We start from the raw sequence: 3,805 nt of genomic DNA on the forward strand, positions 1-3,805 counted from the left end.
AATGTCTTTTTTTTTTTTTTATCTTTGCTATTTTCAAATTTTAAAAATGTGCTTATTTTTTTCCTCCCGGTGATTTTCTCTGCTCGTGATGTTTCTTTTTTCCTCTGTCTGGTACCACATCTTGTTCTCCATTTACCTTTTTCGACTTCTAAAATATAATTGTAGCTGGATAACTGCAAGGATTAAAAACAATAATATTTAGTCTTGAATTTAAAAAGTCCTGACTTCAAGTTTAGCTCAAATTTCCAAGTGTTCTGGAATTGTTCATTTCATTTTCGGAGCGCGTTCAGCTTATCACACCATTCGGCTCCTTGTTAGCGACAGTTTAAAAGCCGTAAAAAGGCGAACGCACACACTCACTGTGTGTGTCCTCTGTGTTCCCGGCTGCAGGTTATGAGGACGGCAGGATGGAGTTCCCAGACCACAGCAGACATCTACTCCAGTGTCTGAGCGAGCAGCGGCACCAGGGCTTCCTGTGCGACTCCATGGTGCTGGTGGGCGATGCCCAGTTCCGCGCCCACCGCGCCGTGCTGGCCTCCTGCAGCATGTACTTCCACCTGTTCTACAAGGACCAGCTGGACAAGCGAGACGTGGTGCATCTCAACAGCGACATCGTGACGGCGCCGGCCTTCTCCCTGCTGCTGGAGTTCATGTACGAGGGCAAGCTGCAGTTCCAGGACCTTCCCGTGGAGGACGTGCTGGCGGCGGCCAGCTACTTGCACATGTACGACATCGTGAAGGTGTGCAAGAAGCGCTTGAAGCAGAAGGCCACGGCGGAGGCGGACAGCACGCGTAGGGAGGACGATGGCGGCTCCAGCTGCTCCGACAAGGCCGACAGTTTGTCCGACGGTTCGACGGGGCAGCCCGCCACGGCCGACCTGCTGCACAGCGACGAAGAGGAGGAGGGGAAGGCCGAGGGAAGCCAGCTGTGGCTGCGGTTGCCGTCGGCAGACAGACCGGGGACACCGGGCGGGGCTGCGGCCAGTCCGGGGCACGGAGAGGCGGCGAGCCAGCCAGGTGAAGGCCTGGGAGAAGGGGGCAAGGCGCTGTCGCCCGCCGGCAGCCCCAGCAGCTCCACTGGGTCGCTCTCCCAGAGATCCCACCGCTCCATCAGCTCCCGCGCCGGCCACAGGGGCAGGAGGGTGTCGAACGACGCGGCCGACTGCGTCCTGGACCTGTCGGTGAAGCCCATTGCCGTTAGCAACCACCATCCGTCTTACTTCAGCGGGGCGGCTACGCCGGACAGCCTGCAGAGCCCGCTGGCGGTGAGGGTGAAGGTGGAGAGGGGGGTGGCCTCCGACGAAGACGAGGAACTGGGCGGGAGCGACTACAACATGGAGCACAGCGGCCTCGGTAAGACGCAGGTTCCCAGCGCCAACGGATGCCTGAGCCACCACGGAGTGGGCGGGCCCCTGTCGGCCCAGAGGCGGCTGGGTCTGGAGGCCCACCTGTCGGCGCTGCGCGAGGCGTCTCTGGCGTCGGAGTTGGAGAGGGACGAGAAGCCCCCGGCCTCGGCCGCTGCCAACGAGGACATCCTGGGGGGGGAGAACGAGCACGCCCAGGCCGAAGCGGCCAGCATGGACAACTCGCTGCTGCCTTACGTCTCCAACATGCTGTCGGCCCAGCACACCCAGATCTTCATGTGCCCGCTGTGCAACAAGGTGTTCCCCTCACCGCACATCCTGCAGCTCCACCTCAGCTCCCACTTCAGGGAGCAGGAGGGCATCCGCTCCAAGCCCGCCGGGGACGTCAACGTGCCCACCTGCACCATCTGCAGCAAGACCTTCTCCTGCATGTACACGCTGAAGCGCCACGAGCGGACACACTCGGGTGAGAAGCCCTACACCTGCACCACCTGCGGCAAGAGCTTCCAGTACTCTCACAACCTCAGCCGTCACGCGGTGGTGCACACCCGTGAGAAGCCGCATGCGTGCAAGTGGTGCGAGCGGCGCTTCACGCAGTCCGGGGACCTCTACCGACACATCCGCAAGTTCCACTGCGAACTGGTGAACTCGCTGTCGGTGAAGAGCGAGCCGCTGGCGCTGCCCAACGTCAGGGATTGGGCGATCGAGGACAGCTCCCAGGAGTTATGGAAGTAGAGTCGGATTGTCGGGTTTGAACGAGGCTTGGGGAGGTGAGAGGAAGGTGGCAGAGTTAAGCGGTCGGGGGTTTAAGTGAGTCATGTTCTTATTCGTTGCGACATCTCATTCAACCGCACTTTAATAGCACATGAAAATGTTACTACTGACTTATTTTTACCGTCTGTTTGGGGGTTTCTGTTTTATTTTATTTTGAAGTCCCGTAACAATTTGGCATTAGTTCTCTTCTGTTGTTTTTTTTGTTTTTTGGTGTGTGTGTGTGTGTGTGGCGTCTGAGGACACGGCTCCCTCCCTAAGTGTCTTTTTTTTATTCTTTATTATTATTATTATTTTGTTGTTTTTGGAAGAAATTTCTGCGTGTGTCTGTTTCACCCCAGATACGACACTCCCATCGCCGGCCTCACCGGTTCCACAGGCAACAGGAGTTCATGTCGAACACACTGAAACAACACACTAAATAAAAAAAAAAATAAAAAAAAGAAAACGGGTACTGTGAGGCCGCCGCGCACGCCGCCGTCTGAGTACGTATGCGTGTGCGCGTTTGATTCTGCACTACTCCGGCAAAAGCAAGCAAACGACGACAAACAATAAAAAAACAAACAGATAAACAAAAGAGAAATCACCAATCATGTGTGAGCGTGCGTGCGTTTTTGTGTGTGTTAAATTAGATTTTCCTCCTGGCATGAAGGTGTCGTTGGCGAGCGCTCCCCACTTCTCTCGTTAAGCTCTTTGGTGTGTTGGTGTGTTCAGGGGAAAGCTGACTGACTGACTGACTGATGGCACTCATGCAATGCACAGCCTCCTTTTTTCACTTCCAATCAATCTGAAGTATTTTCTAAAAATGAGAAGACCTTTACAAATATTATTATTATTATTATTATTATTATTGATAGATTTTTTTTTTCTTGAATCTAGCTGGCAGTCTTTAAAACATCTCTTGTTGTAAATGTATTTAATTTAAGGTTGTTGTATATTGTTCTGCTATAGTTTAAAGATTTTAATCCCTTTTTTTTAACTTAATGATTATTATTATTATTATTAATATTATTTTTTGTTACTTTTTTTTGTAATGGGACCTGCTGTTGTTGCATGATGTCCAAACCTGTATATTTTAAAAATGAAAATGTGAATCTGCTGTATAACTGTACACATTGTAATTGAACAAATATTTGACAACAGGCTTTTTTTTTGTTTGTTTTTTTGTCGTTTTCTTTTCCCTCTTTTTCTTTGTGAATACTACTCCAGGGTGTGGTCTGTTTTGAAAAATGAAAAACTGAATATCACTCTCGATTTCGAGGGGGGAGGAAAAAAAATGCATGGAAATTTGATTTGGTCTTAAACTTTTAGGTTGTTTTTGCATCGGAACGGGGGAAGGCAGGGGGAAGATGTTCTAACGGTAAATTTGTTGGTGAAAAGTTTTTAGCTGAGAGGCGACCTGATGAAGCATTTTAAGCACTGATTTGTCTGCTGTGTGTGTGTGTGTGTGTGTATGTGTGTGTGAGAGACCTGGTCTGTGCCAGTCGATCGAACCTACTGAAGCTCTACATCCACCCAGCACTTCTTCGTCCCCCCTGCTCCTCCTCAGGCATCAAATGTCCCCACTGCTTTGCGTTCCCTTCTCTTTTGTCTTCTTCTGCTTCCTGGTTAAGCCGTTTCTTATTTATCTCTACAGATCTGACCTCCTTTTTTGGGGCAGGGGGCAGTCT

General features: G+C 51.1%; 1 protein-coding gene across 1 annotated transcript; it reads left to right on the top strand.

Annotated features, from left to right (window-relative positions):
- The first annotated feature begins 60 nt into the window (after positions 1–60).
- Positions 61–2,395, top strand: LOC106938673 (zinc finger and BTB domain-containing protein 18-like). Its single transcript, XM_015020806.1, has one exon. It carries the CDS (start codon positions 408–410, stop codon positions 2,097–2,099), a length of 1,692 nt encoding a protein of 563 aa, XP_014876292.1. The 5' UTR covers positions 61–407; the 3' UTR covers positions 2,100–2,395.
- Positions 2,396–3,805: the final 1,410 nt, after the last annotated feature.

The sequence above is a fragment of the Poecilia latipinna genome, unplaced genomic scaffold (assembly GCF_001443285.1).
Source record: "Poecilia latipinna isolate Pla-1442-1.1 unplaced genomic scaffold, P_latipinna-1.0 Scaffold2663, whole genome shotgun sequence".
Classification (NCBI taxonomy): Eukaryota; Metazoa; Chordata; class Actinopteri; order Cyprinodontiformes; family Poeciliidae; genus Poecilia; species Poecilia latipinna.

Excerpts from the sequence above, each read along its gene's own strand:
- LOC106938673 (XM_015020806.1), top strand. The coding sequence starts at position 408 with ATGGAGTTCCCAGACCACAGCAGACATCTACTCCAGTGTCTGAGCGAG.